Raw genomic sequence first — 24,425 nt, 5'->3', positions numbered from 1 at the left:
CCCAATTTAAAAAAAATTATGATGGGAGATTTGTCATCTTATCATCGCAATGTATTTAACTTATAATTTAATTTCTTTACCTGGACCGGTACTTTGTGGAAGGAGTCCTGTAGATCGATGCAATGCTCATTGTTTTCAGACATCGAGCAGAGAGTTACATCAACATCAACAGGGCAGGATAGTTGCCAGGCCAACTGCTGTGATAAGTGATTGTATGTTACGTCATTCCAGAGTCCCTCCGTATCTGAGGTCGGAAATAGGGTTGAAGAATGGTTGGTACAACTATCTAAAAATGGTCAAAACCTTGTACATGTGCATTACCACCTCTCCATCCTCACATCAAGTTTTTTTGCAGGAAGGTGCTGTAATGCAGATAGTTTTACAATCCCTTCACAAGGGAAAATAATCCTTGGCGTAAAATTTAATAGAAAGCAGATCCATTGCCTCACAATGATTTTATTCATTCTTGATTGTCATCTTTGTAGTTTCTTTGGGCTTGGCATAACATATGCCAAATTTCTTTGGCACATAAGTCAACTGAAGCATTGACTGGGTTATCATGGAAGATTAAAGGGTAGAGTTTCCATATTTGGCACTGTTCGGAAACTGGATTGTGAGCCATCGTGGAAGATTGCAGAAGGCAGACAAAACCAATCTCTATTTTAAACTTGCTAACCGCAGCACACAGCCAACTAGATTGTACTGAAACATGGACACAAACCATCAGCAGAAATCTTCTTCAACCCAGGACTTTCACTTGAAGGAAAATGTCGGAGAATTTTCAAAGTGCCTTAGGATTTGAACAACTATTGATCAATGCAAAGTGTACTGCATCTTAGGTTAGTGTGTTCCTGATTTCTGCATCTTTGCATTGTAACGTGGATGTCAGAAACACGCCAACCCAAGACTGAGCATAATTCACATATATGACATGGGTAGAATCATGGTGGCACAGTGGTAGAGTTGTTGTCTTACAGCGAACGCAGCGCCGGAGACCCGGGTTCGATCCCGACTATGGGTGCTGTCTGTATGGAGATTGTACGTTCTCCCCGTGACCTGCGTGGGTTTTCTCCGAGATCTTTGGTTTCCTCCCACACTCCAAAGACGTACAGGTTTGTAGGTTAATTGGCTGGGCAAATGTGAAAAACTGTCCCTAGTGTGTGTAGGATAGTGTTAATACGCGGGGATCGCTGGTCGGTTCGGACCCAGTGGGTCGAAGGGCCTGTTTCCACGCTGTATCTCTAAACTACACTAAACAAAAATGAGTGCATCATATTCCTGATCAATTGGCCCCTTGTAGATATCCCATTTCATTGATGGTGTCAGTCATAATTCCCACCCTATATCCAGTTTCATCCTGCTACGTTTAACATAAACATCTCAGATACACGAGAATCATAAATTTGAATGACTTCTGTGACTTACAGTTTTTAAATGGACAAACTTGGATCCTCGTAGCATCAGGAAGTGCTGACCAGCCCTAGAAATGTTTCAAAGATATGTTCAGAGTTCTCAAAAAGAACAGTAAAAAAATAATTTGTCAGACAATTAGTCTAAAGAATGGTCCCAACCACGAAATGTCACCTATTCATACCCTCCACAGATGCTACCTGACCAGCTAAGTTACTCCAGCACTGTGTTTTGCTCAAGATTTCAGCATCTGCAGTTCCTTATGTCTAGAAAATAATTTACATTGGAAAACAATTGTTGCTGCATTGAAAAGGAATCCTTGGAGAACATTATTGCTTGGGACATGCTTGGAAACGTCAGCTGTCGGCTCTGAATTCCAGGCAGTGGCACACAAACATCTGCCGTTCACTCCAACCCATCCTCACGTGACAGCTGTTTCAGACACCCTGTGCAAACCAAGAAACCCAACTTGGTGGCCAAATCCCACCAGCAATTTCTCAGCTACATTACATCTTTAGAGAACACATGGAGTCCATGAATGGAACACATTCCATTCCTACAGCAGTTATGCTGGAGAATATTTGCCTGCAGAACACCAACCAGTGACACGTTGTATTTGAATGAAGAGGAACAACGACAATAGAGTAGGTAAGTTGTTTTTTTTATTTATTTAGTTTGCCTTAATGTACTTTTTTAAAGTGGGTTCAAATGATTTAATTATTTTCATACATTTTTTTTTTTTTAATTTTAATTGATTTTTGATAGTTTTTACATGCAGTATGTCAGCAGTATTCTGAAGCATTAATGGTTTTTGGAAGGTTGACAACCAGCAAGTCTTGTGGTGTGTGGCTTTGGCAGCTGACAAAGATTTTTCTGCCATCTTGTGGCCAGGGCGTGGTTAGATTCACCCCTACAACAGCATTGCAATAGGCAAAGCCCTGCTGTATTGCAGAGCATAGCTTTATCAGATCAGGCTGGTACTTATCTCAAGGTCAGTGGTGAGGCAATGGGAATTGAGGGTGACGGGTTACAAATGGTGTACGTGCACATGTTCTGTGTGTGTGCCACAAACTATGATGACTCATTTGTGCTTGGATGTTTTGACCCAGGTGGATTTGAGACAATTTATATTTATTAATATTTTTGCAGCATAATATTAATGATTTTAACTAGATCAAATTGTACAGCATAAGATTAAGTTAAGGGAAAATGAAAATGTGCTGAATCTTTTCAACAAATTCAAATACTGATTTTCTTTGATAAACTTCCATTGTGTCAGCACATCCTTAAAAAGCGAATTTAGTATTTTCCGTTATTTACAAATAAAAATTCTTCAGATGAACTTTGTGAATACACCACAGCAGAAGTCCTACCTCAATGCATAGGCAGGGCAGGATGGACGAGTATGATAAAGTGACAGTTTTAGGGTCTTCTACCTCAATCTGCAAAAGAAAATATATTTTTAGCAATTTCCCAATAACCGTAATATTTCAAAATATTTGAAGGAACAGGGAATCAAATGCACGCCCATGAAATTCTTAACCCTGAAGTGAGCTACAACATGGGAAATGGAGCATTTTGTACAGAGCCCAAGTGTGTTCGGGTTCTTCCCAGTCGTCCACAAGTCGGTGGGCAGAGTTTATCCCGGTTTCCACCCATGTAAAAGGGACAGGCTGTGAGCAATGAGGGCTTCTCTGAAAATTTTCATGGGACCATAAGACATAGGAGCAGAATTAGGCCATTCAGCACATCGAGTCTGCTCCATCATTCGATCGTGGCTGATCTATTTTTTCCTCTCAACCCCGTTCTCCAGCCTTCTCCCCATAACCCTTGATACGCATCCTAATCAAGGAACTATCTTGACTTTTTCCACTTTAAAAATACCCAGTAACGTGGCCTCCACAGCCGTCTGCAGCAATGAGTTCCACAAATTCATCATCATCTAGCGAAAGAAATTCATCCTCATCTCTAAAAGATATGCCCTTTTATTTTGAGGCTGTGCTCTCTGGTCCTAGATTCTCCCGCTACTGAAAATGTTCAGTAGTTTCCAATGGAAATTTCCACCTTTAATACTCCATCAAAGCCTCACTGGATATATGGTTATTCTGAGTTATTGTTAATTTATTGTAAATGGTTACGTTTGTAACTCAGACGGAGTTGTCCACCAGTAATGACCATACTGAATGGCCTAACAGCTTGAGGAGTCCTCCTTTTCACTGTAGGTATTAGTTGACTGTGTTCAATTATATTGAAAAGGCTCAATTATCCAATTTCAGTGACAAAATTTCAACACAAACGCCAAGGCTAGATGGATCACGCGACATTACTCCAACTTACAAGAGCTCATGTGATGCATTAAAAAATTGCTAGTCTTCCTAAGATCGGAACTGAAGCAGATGTCTCAGGTGTTGTGACAGTTCCACTGTACTTAAACCACAGAGCAGTCCGCCCTGATATCTTGTGGCCAATGAATTCAGAAGAGATGGAATTTATATTGAAGTATAACAGTGAACAATTACCAGTGCACTTGTTCTCAAATCTTCACACGCGAGCCATTTGAGGCATAAACGGACATGGTAGGCATGATCTTCAAGGAAGTCTGAGACTTGGACTGATAATAGCTTCTGTTTTTTTTCAATAACATAGTCTAATTTACCAACTGAAAGAAAGTAAGAGAGTCAATGGTAATTAAATTAGTAAATGTTGAATTATCAATAACTTCAATGTGTCGAAAAGCTGAAAAACATTGGACGATCCAATATGAAGTGACCAGAAAACTTACATACATAACTTCAATGTGATAAATATCATTCATACATATTCAAAACAAATTCTGAGAGATGAACATATTTTCTTTTTTTTAAATATATCATATTATTCTTTGTCTCAATGGCAGTGAAAATCGTTTTGTTTTTCTAATTCCTCACATGCTTAAATGCCAAATTTACACATGCTAATATTATGAAGCACCCAAGCCACAACTAAGTATTTCTCTACACAAAGAAGCGAACAAAAGAAAATCGATCTCCTCAACAACATTGAATGCTGAAGGACAGAGACCAACATACATATTCTCTTTTAACCCTCGAAGAAAATGGTTTTACACAATGGTGCATATGGAATTAAATATAAAGAGATTAATATCCAAACTTAATGACATGGGCCATATGATGTAGTATTAGAATATTACTATACCTCTGCAAGTTGGGATATTTCGTCCAATATCTTTATCTGTACAATCTAACATTAGAGAAAAACAAAAACAAGTTGAAATCTTATAAAGACAACATATTTTTTCAAGAATTATAGTGCACGTACAACAGTTTAAGAAGGGCCCCGACCCAAGGCATCAGCTATCCATGTCATCCACAGATGCTGCCGACCCGCTGAGTCACTCCAGCACTTTGTGTTTCACTGAAGATTCCAGCATCGGCAGTTCCTTGCGTTTCTATATGACACTCTAATTTAATGGGTTTTTTGGTTTGCTCATTAAATCAAAAATCCAATTTTAGCATGTTTTACATGCACCAATTAAAAAGGTTTTTTGACATCACAAGGATAAAGAATGATTTTAAATTCAGGAACAGTTAATTTCACCCGTAATCAGGATGGAACCTGGGGCTCTGGTGCTGTGAGGCACCACTGAACCGCCTCAAACTGCAATATTTCTCCATGTCGTCAATAACGCTGAATATATATGTTTTTCATGATATTCACTGTTGATGTTTCTAGTTTAAAAAACATTTTAAATATTCACCCGTACAAAATTTCACCCAAAACTTGTCAAAGTTCAGGCGCAAGCATTAATCATAGTGTTCATGACTTCATATCATTAAAAAATAATCACACCAGAAAAATTCAGTGTAGAACTAAAGAAAAGTTTGATATTGGATAGTGCACAAAGCTGTGTGTATTTTTACCTTCTACTTGATGCTCTTGTTGTAGATGAACACCACAATAGTGAGGGATTGTTCTAATGGTCACGGAACTATGCTCAGCAATTGAAGTACTGAAGCAATCATATTCAATAAACACCTGCAATGAAAGAAATACAAATATTATAGGTTACTTCCTCAGTTGAATATAATCATGAAATCAGAATTTCCTATTCTGAATTTCATTTAAACTGCATGTAAAGATTCCAGGGAAGCCTAGAAATCCAGACTGGAAATTTTTGACTTTTATGATCTTGCATATTTGCTGAATCCGAACCAGCTATTCTCAGATGCAACATCTGAAAAAACATCTGTCGTTTGAAAACAACATTATCAATCAATCATCATGACTGGAAGATAGGAGACAGGGGAGAAGGAGGAGGATGATGTCACGCCACTATTCAATACCCCTGGCCAATACCCTAAGCTCTCGTTGATCAACTCAACTACTTTCATTCACCTTGGCAACGTATCCCTTAAGGCCTTGCTGAACAAAGTTACGACATTTTTCAATTGGTCTCACCCAAGCAGCTGTTTGGGGGGCAGTTCCAAATTCCCTCTAACGCTTATGGAAATTCTGATGTTATCATATCATATCATATATATACAGCCGGAAACAGGCCTTTTCGGCCCTCCAAGTCCGTGCCGCCCAGCGATCCCCGTACATTAACACTATCCTACACCCACTAGGGACAATTTTTTTTAACATTTACCCAGCCAATTAACCTACATACCTGTACGTCTTTGGAGTGTGGGAGGAAACCGAAGATCTCGGAGAAAACCCACGCAGGTCACGGGGAGAACGTACAAACAGTTAACCTGTAACATTTAAAAGTTATGCCCCACTGTTCTGGATTCCCTGTAAGAAGAAATATGGACACCCAACATCTAGCCTATTAAATCCTTTAATTCTTCAATTAAATTACCCATTTAATCTTCTATTCTTAAGGAAAGCCAAGATTAATCTCTGCAATGTGGCATAATTCAACCTCTTCAATCTCTATTGTCAATTTTCACTTTGCTGTGGACATGAACACAACAGCAAACCATGAAGGCCAACAAATCTGAACAAATAAGGTCCACCCACCAGATTTATTGACTGCACAATAAATAACAAAATAAATTGTTCATTTAATTTTTCACAGGACATGCTTGAATGCGCATTCTTTGAAATAGACATGTTTTCCATTAGCAATCCATAGTTTTCCTCAAAATATATCATTATGGCATATACACCTTTGATAGCTGGAGGGACATGAATATAAAGCTAGAAATATGTTCTGAGGCATTGTTGTTCATGTCCAAACAGTACAAAAGAATGTGGCACAATGAGCTTCTGTGGTGACATCAACACCAGTAAATTCTATTTTAATAGCTTTCTACTTTATAAACTCTCACACCAATAGCCACCTAGACAATTAATTTTAAAACTTTTTTTTAAGCCATACTAAAATATATGGAAGGAATAGAATAATAAGCATGTATAGATCCTTCGTTAATCTTCAGGTAGAGCATCAAGTTTAATTCTGAGCACCACAACAAATATGGCACATTCCAAGCACTCACTACCCTCTGTGCAAAAGAAATAAAACTTGCCCACGCGCCTCCTTTAAACTTTGCCCCTCTCACCAGAAATCTATGCCCTCTAGTATTTGATTTTTCCATCCTGGGAAAATGGTTCTAACTGTCCACTCTACATCGATAGGGTATAGATAAGGTATACCCTATCTATGTATAATTTTATGTACTTCTATCAGGTCTCCTCGCAACCTCCAGCGCTCCAGAAAAAAACAATCAAAGTCCTAACCTCTCCCTGTAGCTAAATTTAAGGTAAGCACCTTGGGATTACCTTCTTCAAAAGAATCCAAGGTAGGAATTTGACCCAACAATATTAAGCAGAATAATTAGAAACTTCCTCATCATTAACGCATTTTTGGCATGGCTAATGAAAGTGCATTGAAAAGACAATATGTCAAGACGGATAAATTTCAAGAGTCAGGAGGGTTTATTCATCTAATGCACCTGATATGAACCGGTACAATTAAATTCCTACTCGATGCAACTCTCAAGTTACACATTAATTTGTAAAAACAGCCTGCATGATAAATGTCAAGCTCCCATTTGTACTGCGTCTAACAATGTCTAATGCATGTGCTGACAATTGCATTGAAACTGCACCATAGAAGGTAAAGTGCAGATTAATCATGCCTCTATTCAAAGCTAAATGTCAACGTCTTATTTTTGGACATTCATTTTCCAAGCATTTAGTAATCAGATCTTAGTAGCAAAATCAAACCAGGTAGTCTAGATGAATCTTTCAATTATACCTTGAGGAATAATGAATCTGAATCTTTGGTTGGGATCCCAGAAAATATAGCAACTTATAGAAATTATCTTATCATTTCTTGAGTAAAGCTACTGTATTTTTATTTACAGTCATAAAATTGATCATACAGTATCATGTAAGAAGGCTCTCATTTTTCATGTCAGTGCTAATTCCAGCCTTCAAAGCAACATTTTTTTTGATTTTCAAAATATGCACTGTGGTGGTAAGGTCTGTGTTTTCTGTTCACTTCTAATTGCGCTGAAAGGGAGTGTAGGAGGGCCCTTGTCATTGCATTCTTGCCACGTTCAATGCAATCTTTTGATATAATTGAATGGCTTCCAAGGACAAGGCAGGAGGACATCAAAGGTTCAGTCCACTAAGTAATAGGTCAAATTGTAGCAGCACGCGGGCCAAGCTGATAGCATGAAAGGTTTCCATTCCTCAAAGATGTTTGATTACCAGCTGAGATTTTACATCCAAGACACAAGAGAGTTGTGATGCTGGAAACTGAAGCATAATAAAAAACATACTGCTGGAAGAATTCATCGCCTCTACAGATGTTGCTTAAGGCAAAGGGATGGTTCATGTTTTGGGTCAAGACCCCACATCTGAATCGAGACTGTAGAGAGTAGACAGCCAGTATTTCGAAGTGAGGGGGAGGTCGAGATAGAGACAAGTAGGTGGAACCAGGCGATAGGGGAGTGGAGGAGCGGAAATATGGGCAGATGGCATTAGATAGGACAAGGAGAGAGTGTTATGACAGAGGCCGGTACTTGATAGGTAGAAATAGATACAAAATATAAAATTGGATGGTTGTAGCAGGCTGGAGATCGGTTGAGGAAGGATAGAGATAGAGGCTGGTAAGTTTTAGGTGGGCCAAGTAAAGTGAGGGGGTGAAAGAGGTTGGAACAAATGGAACTAGGTGTGAGAAAGGATAGGAATGATGAACCAAGGGAGAAGAAACCCAGGTGGATAGATTTGTTGGGGATGGGCAGATGGAGCCAGCTTTAGGAGGGTATGACTCTTGGTAATGGGGAATAGGGTGCTGGGGAGAGATGAAAAAGGTGAACAAAGGGAGAGAGTCTCTGGGTAGACTGGTGAGATTGGGTAAGGAACACTAGCGGCATGGGTTTGCTGAAATTGGAAAATGGAATGTTCATACCATTTGGTTGTAGATGGCCAAAGTGGAATATGAGATGTTCTTCTTCTAGGTTGTGTTTGACCTCACCGTGGCACTGGAGAAAGCCAAGGATATTCAGGTTGGTGTGGGAGTGGAGGGGGGTTGAACTGACATGCAACTAAAATTGGAGAGAGCGCAAAATGGTGGCCGCGTCTTGCCAATGTAAAGGAGACTATGTTGAGAACACCAAATGCAATAGACCAGTAAGACTCCATCAAGGCTCCATTTTACTTGGATCCTAAGCAGATGAATCGCAAGAGGCCTTTGACTTAATGAAATCCTATGAAGAAACGGGATCCCTGGATCATTCTGGAACCTCGGAGGCAGGATTGGGATTCAAGTTGATGCAACAGTCAGGATTGAGAGGGATTACCAAAGTAGGTAGTATCAGCAGTAATAAAGATGGGGTGAAAAGCACAGATCAATAACTCCAAAATGCAGGAAATTGTTTTAAGTATGATTCTATCCCAGATTAAAAATATTTTTTCTAGCTGCTTCACTGTTTAGATGAAATGGTGAAATGGGACCAATCACCGTCTCCAGGACAAGCAGCCGACAAATACATCCCTTGACTCTTCGGTGTGGTGTTAAACCAAGCTGTTCAAGTGAGTGGTGATAATCTCATGGTGTTGTGTAAAGAATGGAACACAACAGAGTTCCTCAGGTTCCTGAGCAAAACTCCTCCCGCAAATAACATAACTCACATAAATAAATAGTCGGCCTTCACTTATGTAGAAATTGTGGCACGTACATCAAATTTACCCATGAGACAGACATTTCAAACTGCAGGGGGCATTATCTGAGTAGAGAGAGTTGGGAGACATTTGGGAGTTTATCCTAACTCTAATCTCTGAGGATTTGCCGTTAAATCACTCTCAGCTCGTGCCTACACATTTATGGATATTGTTAAAGTCTCCTGGCAGTCAAAGACATATTCACGTTCACGAAAGGTATTGCGATGGCCATTTAAAAATCTTGATAGACCTGTTTAGCATTACATGTTCTAATAGCCGTTTTTAAGATCCATACATGATAAGATCTTATGTGGTCAGAAAGAGCAAAGTCCAAATTTAAAACCTATTTTCACAGAGATTTATGCATACAAATGATTAATTTACTAATTTATATGCATTGCCTTACCCCTTATTTATATGGGACATGCTTTGCTTAATTTTGCTCGTCTCCTTATTTATATGATTGTAGTTAGAATTATTCGTTTTTTGTTTTAGACAGGCCCTTCGGCACATCGAGTCCATGCCGACCATCAATCACGCGTACACTAGTTCTATGTTATCCCATTTATGCATCCTACATACTAAGAGGAATTTACAGCAGCCAATTAACCTACAAACCTGTACGTCCATGGAATGCACATGTGAATTTGTGTTTAATGAACTTACCATTAGATATGACTGACATTTATTTCAAATTTACTGCGCACCTCATGCCAGACCTGGTAACATTATCAAGGTTACTGTGAACTGCAGAGGAGTCAGGCTTTCTCCACTGCTGATTTTTAGTGGTATTTAACATTGGCATCAACAATACACGAACTCTGGATGTCGAAGATGAGACAACACACTGTGGGCTGGGCAGCAAATTCTGATGGGATACATAAAGAAAGTGCAGATGCTTGTTTATACCAAAGATAAAGACACAAAATGCAGGAGTAACTCGGCGGGCCCAGCAGCATCTCTGGAGAAAATGGAGAGGAAGAAATGGATAGGTGATGTTTCTGGTTGGGACCCCTCTTCTGAAAAGGATCCTGACCTGAAACGTTACCTATCCATTTTCTCCAGAGATGCTGCCAGACCCGTTGACTTACTCCAGCACTTTGTGTCCAAGTTCTGATGGCTGTTTGACAGAATTACTGAGTATTTGCTAAGTAACATGCAATGCCACTAAAGCTCCAAGGTATGTACTGGTAAAAGCCAATAATCAATGATTTAATGAGGACTTGAGATTTTTATTTGAAAAAAAAATCTCCCTGTTCTTTTATTCTTCGTAATCTTTCCATCTTCTGTCTTTCACCCTTCACGTCTGATTTGGTTTCCCCTGTCCAATTTATCCCCCTTATGAACTGGGATAAGCGGCTGCTTGCCCTACTCCAGCTTATGTTCATTAGGCCCTAGTTATTCTTTTTTATTTCACATTCCTGAGTTCCAAAATATATTTAACCAGATATTGCTGATGAAAGGCTTCACATGAACTTATCAGCAGAATGCGCAGAGCATATCTCTGAGAGTGTAGCAGTGCGGTCTCTGCTTTCATCAAGTGTAAAGCAGAAACCCCACCTTTAATCACCTCTGAAAGATTTGACAGCAAGTAATGCCCCAGCTGTGCCAACTGTCAAAACATATAAATGTTCCTGAATATCTCTGACATTCCAAATCCTTTTAACAGTAGTGAAAATGAAGTACAACTTTTCAAAAATATAACTAAAACAAGTAAATAAATACAAATGTTATAAACACAGAATGATTTAAGAAAGCAATTTAACTTTCCATTTACTTTTTTTTCTCCGCAAGTCCTGCAATTCCCATTGGTTACAGATCCTACAGCATGTCTAAGATGGAGGAGCCAGTCTTAGAGCATGTCTAAGACTGGAGAGCTAACTCCTATGCTGTCTCCACACAAACTCCAACGTCCAAGCATCTTGACAAGATTTTCGTTTAGTTTAAAGATACAACATGGAATCAGGCCCTTCAGCCCAACGAGTCCATACCAACCATTGATCACCCGCTCACACTAGGTCTATGTTTATCCCATTCCCTACACAATAGGGGCAATTTACCTATAAACCAATTAAAGCCAATTAACCTATAAACCCACATGTCTGTGGGATGTGGAAGGAGACCGGAGCACCCAGCCAAAACCCACACAGTCACAGGGAGAATGGGCAAACTCCACACAGAGAGCAGTCAACATCAGGATCAAACCCGGTTATCTGGCACTATGAGGCAGCGACTCCACCAACCGCGCTACTTTGCTGCTCTGATTCAGAGATAACATTGGGTAAATACATTCATGATTTCTCCATTTGACTACACAATTGTAGGAGTAACAGTCTACCAAGCATTAATGCAGTGAACTACCATCAAGTTTCAGACTTTAACCAACTAAATCTAGGCCACTCTTTGTCCTATAATTCACCAAGTATCTAACGTCACAGTGATTTTTTTTCAGTTATCTGTTTGATCTTCCAGCCATTAATCATTTAAATCCTAAACATGCAATTGCAAGACTAACTAATGGACCTTGTAGTTTCACAGCAGAAATTTACTATTCAATTCTATCATGCGTAGCCTAATTAATCTCATTAATTGAACACAGATTTTCAAACTTACAGGTTGTGCGGTGAACTCCATATAATTGTGTTTATTGAATTTCACAGTTATACATTGGTATGAAAAGTAGTTCATCGAAGAAGAGCATATCTCCACACCACGGATGTGTTCTGCAACACAAGAACAAAAGGTACATCAGACACCTTGGAAATGACAGACCATATATGGGAATACAAGGAGGAGCAGTGGTATTTAGCTCCAGGTTAGCTTTTGGCTTTGTATCGTAGACAAATCCATATATTATAAGATTGAGGATCGCAGATACATTCATTGCATTCCAAAAGGGGGGGGATTTACCCACCTATACCCAGTCCTCAAACAACTGCTAGATTCTATAGGGAGAACAAGGGAGAACTGAATTGTTTAGTCTGACCTCTTTTCCCTCCAGCAGCTCAGTGCAGGATACAAATACTTGCCTGAATTTTAACAAAATGAAATATTTCTTCTTTACCCAGTTTAGATTTTTTTTTAGATTTAGAGATACAGCTCCGAAACAGGCCCTTCGGCCCACCGGGTCCGCGCAGCCCAGCGATCCCCGCACATTAACACTATCCTACACACACTAGGGACAATTTTTTTAACATTTGCCCAGCCAATTAACCTCCATACCTGTACGTCTTTGGAGACGTCTTTGGAATTCCCTTCTAACTTGTAGAAACAAAGAACTGCAGATGCTGGCTTATATCAAAGGTAAATACAAAGTTCCAGAGCAACACAACGGGTCAGTCAGCATCTCTGGAGAAAATGAATGGGTGATGTTTTGGGTCAGAACCCTTCTTCAGATTGAAGAACTTGGATACCTGTGTCTCTTATTACCTTGTTTGCTTACAGGTGAGATTATAACAACAAGGCTTATGAATCTCTGCTCCAGCAGAAAGTAATATACGTGTCAAAAGCTTCATCACCATAAAACACAAATCAGGAGAATAGGACAGGAGGTGGAGATATGCGAAGTAAAGACCAGCCGTGACCTTCCTGAATAGTGATGTAGTCCTGTGGACCACATGTGCTGCCCCGGCCCTTTCTTCCCTTTCAATAGACAATAGACAATAGACAATAGGTGCAGGAGTAGGCCATTCGCCCTTCGAGCCAGCACCGCCATTCAATGTGATCATGGCTGATCATTTGATCATGGCTGATCATTTGATCATGGCTGATCATTTTTCTTCCCATCACTTTTTTCACGCACAATCAGTCAGAAACAATTGTTTGAGGTGCAAATACTTCTATAGATGCCTTCAATGCTGCTCCACAACTGACCAGAAGGAAGTAAATGGATGCAGAGTACATTGGGCAGCATTCATTACCCTTTCCCCTTCTCCACCCACTCTGTAAAACAACACTGGATGGATTTGACGACAAACTACCCCACCCACCAGGAAAACCTGATAGTGCTGAGGAAGTATAATTCAAACATGCAACAAATGTATTTGAAACTACTGATTTCAGCCACTCTAGGCAATGGATTGTCATTATTTATGGATGCGTAATTGAGTGTAATTCAATTACCTCCAAATTTTTGAAGATCTAGTCACCAGAAGAAATATGATAGTACAATTGAGGGTGCATTTCTTTATCACTAGGCAGTAAAAACAGACTTTCTGAGAGTTCCCATATTAAATTACCTTGGAAACACAAAAATATTTACTGACAACACTGGCGGGACTGACATATGATGAAAGAATGGGTCGACTGGGCTTATATTCACTGGAATTTAGAAGGATGATAGGGGATCTTATAGAAACATAAAATCCTTCAAGGATTGGACAGGCTAGATGCAGGAAAAATGTTCCCGATGTCGGGGGAGTCCAGAACCAGGGGTCACAGTTTAAGAATAAGGGGTAGGCCATTTAGGACTGAAATAAGGAAAAACTTCTTCACTCAGAGAGTTGTGAATTATTTTTGCTATTCACTTTGCTGCTGTAACCCTGCAAATTTCCCCGTTGTGGGACAAATAAAGAATTATTATTATTATTATTATTATTATCATTATTATTATTATCTGTGGAATTCTCTGCCACAGAAGGCAGTGGAGGCCAATTCGTTGGATGGTTTCAAGAGAGAGTCAGATTTAGCTCAGGGCTATTGGGTACTGATTTTAGATGATCAGCCATGATCATATTGAATGGTGGTGCTGGTTAGAAGGGCCCACTCCTGCACCTATTTTTCTATGTTTTTTTTAATTTTCTAACACTGCCTGGAGTGGGAAGAGCAGATGGCTCACAGCAAACAGTTCTTTGTGCATCAATTAAAGTCATTTTACTTGGAAACCAGAGTCTCTATAAAAAGAACAGGACCGAACACAAACTACAGCAACCTTTTCTCCAAATGAAAACAGTGTTCCATCTCAAGTCAAGTCAAGTCTACTTTATTTGTCACATACACAGTGAAATGAAAGTGGCAATGCCTGCGGATTGTGCTAAAACTACAAACAGAATAGAATTTTTTTTTTTTAAAGACACAACACAAAAAATAAATTAATACAGTAAATTAGTCCCTGGTGATATGAGTTAACAGTCCTGATGGCCTGTGGGAAGAAACTCCGTCTCATCCTCTCTGTTTTCACAGCGTGACAGCGGAGACGTTTGTCTGACTGTAGCAGCTGGAACAGTAGGTGCTGGGGTGGCAACAGTCCGTTGCTGGGGTGGGGTCAGCCGATCGCACTACTCTCCGCAGAGCCTTCCTGTCCTGGGCAGAGCTGTTCCCAAACCAGATTGAGATGTTGCCGAAGAAGATGCTTTCTACAACCCCAGAGTAGAAGCACTGAAGGATCCTCAGAGACACTCTGAATTTCCTCAGCTGTCTGAGGTGGTAAAGGTGCTGCCTTGCCTCACTCACCAGTGCGGCAATGTGTGTTGTCCATATCAGGTCCTCTGATGTGGACTCCCAGGTATTTAAAACTGCTCACCCTATCCACAGTACTCCCATTTATCTCCAGTGGCATGTACGTCCTCGGATGTTGAGCCCTTCTAAAGTCCATAATCAGCTCCTTAGTTTTTGTGACATTCAAGAGGAGGCTGCTGTCCTGACACCAGAGTGCCAGATCAGCCACCTCCTCCCGGTAGGCCTTCTCATCTTTATCGGAGATAAAGTTACACAGATCTGCAGAATGCAGTGAATTGTGCCAATAAAATCAATCACTGTTATGAACGGCAGGTGAAATTGATAGGAGAATGACCTAATCTGCAATGTTGGCTGCCTAAAATACTGACAATGTTTAGTTTAGATTAGAGATACAGTGTGGAAACAGGTCCTGGGGCCTACAGAGTCGATCACCCGGAGCCCTACACACTAGGGGCAATTTACAGCAGCTATTAACCTACAAACTTTCATGTCTTTGGAATGGGGACGGAAACCGAAGCACCCGGAGAAAACCCAGGGAGAGCGTTCAAACTCCGTACAGACAGCAACCATAGTCAGGACCGATCCCGGGTCTCTGGTGCTATGAGGCAGCAACTATCATGTAATGCTGCAAATGTATACTGCCCAGTTACACAGATCTGAAGTTGCAGACATGGCTCCCAGTGGCTGCTGGTACTGCTTTTGCAAAGGTTATACAAATTTCCTGAGGGGATGATGAACAAACCCAAGAAGTTTTCTCCAATAATGTTAAAAATCATAGCACATAATTTTGCAGTTTCCAGAATTACTTTGCAGAGTATAGATGTTTATTGCAATACAGGGCAAATTGTAGCTCTTATTTGCTTCCAAACTAATTTTTGATTAAAAAATATATAGAAAATACACACCATTGAGTATCAGCATCCCTTTAACCTTCAGAAATAGGGAACATTGTTTTTCCTTTCTGCATTTCAACACTGTCAATATTTTGAGGTCCTCCAAAATTTTTGAGGGCATTGATAATGGTTGCTGGTGACAGTTACTCTCATGGTAACCTGCAATATGATAAAACACACACAATTAGTCATAGAATCATACAGCACGGAAACAGGACCTTTGGCCCAACGCATCCATGCTGACCGAGATGCCCTGCCAAACTAGGCTCTTGCCTGGCTTGATCCCTCTCAACGTTTTCTATCCAGGTCAAAGTATTGATAGACATGAGTAAAGGGTTGCCCATTTCAGGCCGAGCAGAGGAGGAATTTATTGGGAAACTTGGGGAAAGAGGAAAAGAGGAGAGGGAGCCATTACGTTTTTTCAAGAAGGGATTGGCAAGGAGAGTCAGAGGGAATGAAGAGAGAGAGTAGGAACGTGGTCCGACTCAAGATTGGACAAGCCTATTGGATCAGTGAGAATGGCAGAGCAGGTTAGAGGGACAACTCTCGCCCCTTCTGTTGGTATGTTCTGGTCATATCACATGTTGGAAGGTCAACTATAATTTAGTGTATAGTCCCAGGTTAGGGTGCATATACTGCGATGTTCAACGTATTCATAATTGATGGAAAAATCTGGCTCCAGTAATGGCCACCCTCGCCCCTTGTGGGAAGGGCAACATCTACTGCAGTCAAGGTCAGTCATAAATGACAACATTTCCTGCTCCTCAAAGGGTTATTGAACGTATTTAAATTCCATAACTGGCAATGATGAGATTTGAATTCGGATTAATGGGCTACTAATCAAATTGTACGATTACAGTTCCCATTTCATGACCCCCCCCCCGGCCGCCAGCATAATCCTGAACACTGTTGTAGCATACAGACCCTGTGCCAAAAGCATTTAAATCAATGTGGCAATTGGCTTCCCCATGAATAATTCAACAAAAAGAATTATTTTTGGCAAGACAGGAATAAAGTAGTAAAAATCAGATTAATATTTGAGCATTTACTTCTTGTGCTTATCAAGTGACTATGCCATGACCAATATTGCAGAGCAGGAGTGGACAGAAGAAAAGAAAGTAACTAATTGTGCTAGGATTGTAAACAATGGGGCTCTAGTTGGTCCCATCTAAATTCAGACACCAGCAAAATCTCATTGTTGCTTTGGTGAAGCAATTGGCTTCGACACATAGAAACATAGAAACATAGAAACATAGAAAATAGGTGCAGGAGTAGGCCATTCGGCCCTTCGAGCCTGCACCGCCATTCAATATGATCATGGCTGATCATCCAGCTCAGTAGCCTGTACCTGCCTTCTCTCCATACCCCCTGATCCCTTTAGCAAAAAGCAAAAAGGGCCACATCTAACTCCCTCTTAAATATAGCCAATGAACTGGCCTCAACTACCTTCTGTGGCAGAGAATTCCACAGACTCACCACTCTCTGTGTGAAGAAATGTTTTCTCATCTCGGTCCTAAAAGACTTCCCCCTTATCCTTAAGCTGTGACCCCTGGTTCTGGACTCCCCCAACATCGGGACACCAAACAGCAGTACTTCCTGTGCAGCAGCCATGTTGTCTATTTAATGCTGGTGATAGGAAACGTATCTCTCAGTTCCCTCTCCCCTGACTCTCAGTCTGAAGAAGGGTCTTGACCTGAAACATCACCCTTTGCTTTTCTCCAGAGATGCTGTCTGGCCCGTTGAGTTACTCCAGCTTTTTATGTCTATCTTCGGCCTAAACCAGCATCTGCAGTTCCTTCCTACACAAACTTAAAACATTTTTGGGTTCAGACCTCATGAACAGAACTAGTTTATTCACCTTTCTTCTAGATTAAATAGCTTCAGATTTTATATGTGATACTTACGAGTGGTCATGTTTTTGCTTTTACATTGGAGACCCTGAAAGAACAAAAACAATTAATTAGACGTTCTGCGCCATTTGTATGTACACGTGTACAGTATGTCCATGTGTTTGTTTTATGTTCATACACAAGGTGAATGTATTTCCCTGCAGCAGTTCACGGGTCTGTAACACATGTGCATGTACATTTCAGTAAAAGAGCAAAAGTGAAATAAAAGATAGATGAGAGTTTTCAGTGTAGATCTCTGATCAAAGAGATCAAACTGAGGACGTGAGCAGCAGCAAGGAAATATTGGTAAGGATTCCTCCCATATTTGCCATTAATTACCTTGCAGTATCCCACACCCCAGTAGCATCTTAACATACAAATCTCACCTTTAATTCATTTCACAATAAGCAAGGTAAAAAAGTGAACTGCCAGTAAAGGCCCATAACTAGTTGCTCTTTTTCACATGATCCATATCATACGTCACAACCAAGGGGTAATTTGCACCTGAAGTTGGTACAAAGTAAATAATTCTGGAAATTGTCACAGGACGTGGTTCTTCATTTATGTCTGCAGCTGTCCTCCAGATTAAAACAAACACTAAGAATCTGAACTGAGTCTGAAGAACGGTCCCAACCCAAAACTTTACCCATCCTTTTTCTCCAGCAGATGCTGCCTGACCCGCTGAGTTACGCCAGCACTTTGTGTCCAACTAAGAATTTCATATTGTATGTGGCAGACTGAAATCTCCCCTGGTAACAAGACAATGCTCACACATGAAACTATACTTCTGTTTCTCCTCTTCATCTACAATGAGTGCTTATACCACCAGATTATTCCGTTTACATTGCAGACCATCAGAAATTAAACGCAAATTTTTTTTCTTGAGTGAAGACAAAAAGTGAATATCAGTATTTAACATTTTATTTTTCTTTACTGTAAGACATTATCAAATTTAGATAGATTTTGATCATTTATAAATTGCCCATTTCCGTTTAGTTTAGTTTTTAGTTTAGAGATACAGTGTGGAAACAGGCCCTTAGGTCTACTGTGTCCGCACCAACCAGGGATCCCCCATACCCTAACACCATCCTACACTTATTGGGTATTTATGAATCAGCAGCTTCAAGATCTTCCTGTGTTTGAATGCCGAGTCTCCCAGCAAGATACTCACGAACTACCAGTGCAATTCCAATAACAGCTTCCTGATTTCTACTTTTAATTATAGATGTATGAAAAGCAGAAATTGCCATCTAAATTTATTAGTCAATGCTAATGACCTCACCTCTATTCCCAAGCAAAATACAGGTGAAATGTTACGTAGCTTTATTTCCTCTGGTTGTCAATTAAATGTTTAAATACATTTCTGGACCAACAGCCTTGGCTGAATAGACTTGGCATAATATTGTGCACGAAGGCAATGAACTAAAGCACAATTTCCTGCCGACCCATATTGAAGACATTTCTAGAGCAATGAAGACACAGCCAGTTACCTTGCTAGTGGCTGAATCTCTGCCAGAAAATAAAACTGTGCCGGAAAGAAGACGTGCATATTGTTAGGTTACTGGTTAGATGTTATCGTAGCTGTGATGCATAACTACTCAAATCTGACAATATGCTACTTAACAGGAGACCACAAATACCACAGGAATAAGTGAAAGTTGCATTAAAAGTTCATTACAACACAAAACCTATCAAAGTTAAAAGATTATGTTTCATTTTTTAACTGAGCTGCTTTATTGTCTATTGGAATGCCTTGGAAGCAGTTTGAATACGTGGGTAAAGGATCTGGCTGAGGTTGCATGCAACCTGTAAGTAAATCCGCATGCACCTCGAAGTATTGTGCTCTAACAATGCCAGAATCTTCGTCTCCCAACATCCAAAGAGATCATAGAGAGTGTCCAACTTTAGCGGCAGTGTACAATGTGAAGTGTGGATCACTTCTCACCAGCCTGATGTATATTGAATGGTCAAGGAATCTAACATGAAGCCTACTTGACTACAGTTCTGAAGGGCAGGTAGTTTTGCTGAGGCACTCCTTCAGTTTGTTGCTTAGGTTCTTCACTCAGATTACCAGTCACGTTTTTCAATGCATTCCTTGTCTCCAGCAAGCAGACTGTAAATCTGTTCAGATTAAGTTCAAAGAAAGTGACGTGCTGTAGGAATCAGGGCAGTTCCCTCAGTCTATTGCACATACCTGGAAAATTATATATTTCATGGCAGCAGACCACCTGAACATTAATGAAATAAAACTCTTCAAATGAATGAATACTCTTGCTGTACCCGGGACTAACTTGAGTGCAGATAGACACAAATGCTCGATTAAAATCCGTGGTACAGGCAAAATCTCTGGAGAAAATGGATAGGTTGTCTGGTCAATAGGTCAAGACAGGTCCATTTCTTTTCTGCAGAGATGCTGCCTGACCCGCTGAGTTACTCCAGCATTTTGTGCCTATCTTTGGTGTAAACCAGCATCTGCAGTTCCTTCCTACACCCTACCTTAAGAGCAGTCTGCTACATATTACAGAAATGGGAACGAATTATAGTTGCAAAAATCGTGGAAAACTGATTGGCATCATCCTCACCGAAGTTTATGTACGTCCTGGCTCTTGCATGTAAGTCATCTGTTACCTGCCCTATACATTTATAGGGTAGCAAACTGCAAAATTGTAGCAAAGTTAATGAAATTAGCAGTAATCCTCTCAAAACGTTGTGGAGTTTGCCACGAGAAGGATCAATGCAACTTCTGTGATTTTCAGAGTCACCTGGAGAGAAGTGTTGAGGCTCCTGTACTGATTGTCATGTTAGACAGTGAAATCCTCAGATCCCTCTGCTCCTGCCACTGTTTCCCCAGTGAGTTTCACAGTTTGGAAACAGTTTGTATCTGCTGCTAAGCTCCCTCTTAATGACTAATGAAGACCATTTTAACACATATTACAACTGCAAATCTACTTCTCACAAGTAGTTTTTCCCAATTAATAGCAGGTGATCTTGCTTTAAATCAAATGTTGACAGGTTCCAATCATCTTTTGTCCTCCCACCATGTTTTGTTAAGTACAAAACACACCCACTTTCCAACTTCAAACTCCACGTCAACAAATTATCTTTTTATTAGTTTTTAATCATGGGCATTTCCTTGGGTCGATGATGACTTGCATCTATTCCAACTCCATGAGCTCAGGTCTGGCTGATGAGGCATAGAAACATAGAAACTAGGTGCAGGAGTTGGCCATTCGGTCCTTCGAGCCAGCACCGCCATTCAATATGATCATGGCTGATCATCTAAAATCAGTATCCCATTCCTGCTTTTTCCCCATATCCCTTAATTCCGTTAGCCCTAAGAGCTATATCTAATTCTCTCTTGAAAACAAGGATCTACCACACCAGGGATAGGAGGCGTTTGACATGGTGGTTGGGACTCTTTCTTCTCAACAGCCTCCTCTATGGCGCACCCTCAAAAATCATCAGTAAACTTCAATACATTCAAAACTCCGCTGCCCGTCTACTCACCCACACCCCGATCCGTGACCATATCACCCCCGTCCTTTACAAACTCCACTGGCTCCCCATCCCCCAGAGAATCCAGTTCAAAATCCTCCTCATAACCTACAAAGCCCTCCATAACCTGGCCCCATCCTACCTGAACGACCTCCTCCACAGGCACACTCCCACCTGCACCCTCCGCTCTGCTGCTGCCAATCTCCTATCCCCCCACATCCGGACCAAACTCAGATCCTGGGGGGACAGGGCTTTCTCCATCGCTGCTCCCACCCTATGGAACTCACTACCCCAAACCGTTAGAGACTCCTCCACACTCACCACATTCAAAACATCGCTGAAGTCTCACCTGTTCAGTACTGCCTTCAACCACTGAAGGTCACCTCACCTTCTGTCTCCTTTCTCTGTTCGTTTACTTATTTACTTATTTATCTATTTATTCATTTCTCTATGTTCTCTAAATCTCTGTAAAGCGTCTTTGAGTATATGAAAAGCGCTATATAAATGTAATGCATTATTATTATTATTATTACCACTATAAAATCGTATAGTGCATGGAATATTATCTCTAATTTTACATTGCCATCTTCATTCAGAATGGAAAATAGACAGCGAGACAAATAAAAACATCAGAGGTAAGGAGGGGGTGAGAAAAGTGAACAGAACCTATGGAACCAGATGAGAGAGCACAAGAGAAAGTCAAGTTAGAAAGCAATTGTAGTCTCCAACTTTCCATGAATTAACAAGCAATATACTACGTTAATGAATATATTTTGCCTTGCCTCAATGGCAGCACCACTCTGTGCTTGTATCTCTATTTATTGTCACTGGATCAATGGCATCGTGTTCATGGGTCCAGGTCTTTTAACCTGTATGTAGAGCACTGTAAGGGATAGAAACATAGAAAATAGGTGCAGGAGTAGGCCGTTCGGCCCTTCGAGCCAGCATTCAATATGATCATGGCTGATCATCCAAAATCTGTGACTCCTTCCCCATATCCCTTGATTCTGTTAGCACTGAGCTATATCTGACTCCCTCATAAATACATCCAGTGAATTAGCCTGCACTGCCTTCTGCGGCAGAGAATTCCACGGATTTGGGTGAAAAAGTTTTTCCTAATCTCAGTCCTAAATAGCCTACCCCTTATTCTGAAACTGTGACCCCCCTGGTTCTGGACTCCCCCAACATCGGGAACATTTTTCCTGCATCTACTCTGGTCCAATCCCTTAAGAATGTTATAATGTTTCTATAAGATCCCCTCTCATCCTTCTAAATCCCAGTGAATACAAGCCCAGTTGATCCATTCTTTCATCGTATGTCAGTCCCGCAAACCCGGGAATTAACTTGGAGAACCTACGCTGCCACAATAGCAATATTCAGGGATACTCTCTGTCTTCATTGCCCGAAGCAAAACCCAGAAAATGTCCTCTGGCTATAGGTATGTTTAAAACTGTTCTACTCCTCGTTATTGCTTACAATGGCAAAACATTTGGACCCTCGTTGGAGCTTCTCGCACCAGGTCTTCCAACCTGTATGTGGAGCACTGACATCCACCATGTGAAGCCCGCAGGAACTTGTATGCTTCAATAAGGTCACGTCTTATTCTTCTGAATCCCAAAGGGCACACCCATCGTTTTGTTTTTCCGCTCTCCCATCCAAAACATTAGTCCTCATTCACTATGAAGAAGAACCATTACTGCCACGCTTTTACAACTTCTATCAAAAAGGAAAACGAATGAAACAAAACGATGTCTTTCACACATGTGTTTGGGCTCAATCAAAATTTGAGAATAGTTTTTTTTAAAAGCCTCATTGAGAAACACTCGCAACCTGAAATTAGCTGCGACCACACATACTTTTGTAAAAGAAAATAACGCTTTAGAGACGGGGCATGGCATAGTACATTTACAAACATTAATAGGGGAAAACGGTTAAACAGTTTAATGAAATGTTACCAAATCTAAAATTAAGGCTTTAAAATTAAGTCTTTACATTCCTGCTGCAAAATATCAATGTAATACCTGTGAGCACCTGAGTCCACATTGAGTGATGTATTCCATGCCTTGAGAACAAGACATGAACAACCCTAAAGTAGTTAAGAGACAATTGAGACGATGACTTCTACAACAGTGCATTTTATCGTTAGTCTTCAAGCGACACGTCCTGAAAGCAGAATCCAGATGAGCCTCGCTGTTGTCAGAAGCGAGTCAGCGCCGAATCCAAGGATTCAAGGATACAGTTGATGCTCTTTCTCAACATTGACTCAGCCTCACACACACGCCGGGATTAAAAACTGGCCCCAAATCCCAACCCCGCCCCCGAATAGTCCTAGTTCCTATCACCGAGCTCAGCGGAAAGAAAGCCAGCCCTGCGAATTAAAACACATGATTTATTGGAAAAGAAAAGTTGCGACAGTGCGTTCTGTCTGCTCCGGTCATTGTGAGCTGACGTCTCATGCAGGTATTGCTGGAAGTAAAATCCTATCTTTAAAATCTGCTGCTGCTGCTGGCCGGGGGAACTCACAAGGAAAAAAAGAAATCAGATACGACAAAGGAACTGCAGATGCTGGTTTACAAGAAAAAAGACACAAGGTGCTGGAGTAACTCAGCGGGTCAGGCAGCATCTCTGGAGAACATTTCTCTGGAGGTGCCATTTCGGGTCAGTCTCAAGAAGGGTCCAGACCTGAAAGGTCACCTCACCCATGTTCTCCCGAGATGCTGCCTGACCTGCTGAGTTACTCCAGCATTTTGTGAATAAAGGTTACCTATCCATGTTCTCCGGAGATGCTGCCTGACCCGCTGAGTTACTCCAGCACTTCGTGCCTTTTTTAAGGCGTAAGAAGTGTCCAGAATTCACGCAAAGTTTTCGCACAACTTATCGCTTCATTGCAATTGGAATATTTCCAAAGGTCCCTGGCTTCATTATATTTTTGTACTTGTTATCGTTTAACAACACACAACTAAATATAGTCTTGCATTTAACTTGATCCAGAGAAAATTCACCGTAGGCGATGTTTTGTTTGTGCCAATATAGTTAATAAAGGTAGCTAGAGTATTTTACTGACTGGAAATGTGTTGTCACCGGGGTTCAGCTGGGAGTAAGCGTA

The 24,425-nt window shown here is 40.7% G+C and overlaps 1 protein-coding gene across 1 annotated transcript; it reads right to left on the bottom strand.

Annotated features, from left to right (window-relative positions):
• Positions 1-41: 41 nt before the first annotated feature.
• On the bottom strand, positions 42-23,454 carry LOC144604771 (interleukin-17 receptor E-like protein). The gene is made up of 10 exons (XM_078419416.1): positions 23,341-23,454; positions 17,840-17,873; positions 15,948-16,094; positions 12,199-12,308; positions 5,331-5,445; positions 4,606-4,650; positions 3,930-4,069; positions 2,784-2,852; positions 1,426-1,480; positions 42-244 (listed from the first exon to the last, which is right to left on the bottom strand). Exons 1-10 carry the CDS (start codon positions 23,452-23,454, stop codon positions 42-44), a joined length of 1,032 nt encoding a protein of 343 aa, XP_078275542.1.
• Between the last annotated feature and the right edge of the window lie 971 nt (positions 23,455-24,425).

Source organism: Rhinoraja longicauda, chromosome 23 (genome assembly GCF_053455715.1).
Source record: "Rhinoraja longicauda isolate Sanriku21f chromosome 23, sRhiLon1.1, whole genome shotgun sequence".
Lineage (NCBI taxonomy): Eukaryota > Metazoa > Chordata > Chondrichthyes > Rajiformes > Arhynchobatidae > Rhinoraja > Rhinoraja longicauda.
This window is presented reverse-complemented; position numbering and strand designations above follow the sequence as displayed.